The sequence below is a fragment of the Myotis davidii genome, unplaced genomic scaffold (assembly GCF_000327345.1).
Source record: "Myotis davidii unplaced genomic scaffold, ASM32734v1 scaffold514, whole genome shotgun sequence".
NCBI classification, from domain to species: Eukaryota; Metazoa; Chordata; class Mammalia; order Chiroptera; family Vespertilionidae; genus Myotis; species Myotis davidii.
In genome coordinates, this window is record NW_006286236.1 from 368,281 (window position 1) to 368,903 (window position 623).

At 69.2% G+C, this 623-nt stretch overlaps 1 protein-coding gene across 1 annotated transcript in view; it reads right to left on the reverse strand.

The window, feature by feature from the left end:
- Window positions 1-623, reverse strand: part of MICALL1 (MICAL like 1) — a 24,525-nt gene that overhangs the window by 11,423 nt on the left and 12,479 nt on the right. The window contains exon 8 of the mRNA XM_015559831.1: window positions 5-146. Coding sequence (XP_015415317.1) covers window positions 5-146 — 142 coding nt within the window. The remainder of the gene's footprint in view (window positions 1-4; window positions 147-623) is intronic.

The window sequence follows — 623 nt, forward strand, 5'->3', positions numbered from 1 at the left end:
CCGCCTCTTCGCCTCCATTCTCCACCCGCCTGCTGTCCCGGCTGGGCGGCCGGGGGCTGCTGCTGGGCGGCAGAGGGGCTGGCTTCTTCTTTGGCTCTGCCTGGACCAGTGCGATCCAGGGAGGGTCCTTCCTGGGGGCGGGCGTCCTGTCGGGAGTCCTGTCGGGCAGGAGGCAGGAACCCTCAGGAGGGAAGGGGCAGCACCCTCCTCTCTCTGCACAGCGCGGAGTCCATCTCCAAGGGGACGGATGAGAAACGGTGCGTCCTCCCCTCCCGCCCCCAGCACGGTGAGGCCCGTCTGGGCCGCAGGCTGACACGGACTCTGACGGTCACATGCCCCTGGACCCCTAGAGGCCCAGAGGAGGTGAACCTTCAGGCCACACAGCCCAGCCCAGGAAAGACCCACAGGGGCTCCCTCTGTGACACAGAAAGTCGCCCGGCCTCTGCACCGCCTCCCACCCGGGACAAGGGACAGCAGGGAGCCTCCCCCACAGGTCACGGGCTGGGTCCAGCGGGCACCACATGGGCCCGCAGCAAGCGCTCGCCGAGTCTTAGCTACTCTTGTGGCGGCCACACCACAGGGACGTCCCGATGTCCTCACCCGGGACGCAGGGTCCCCGGTGG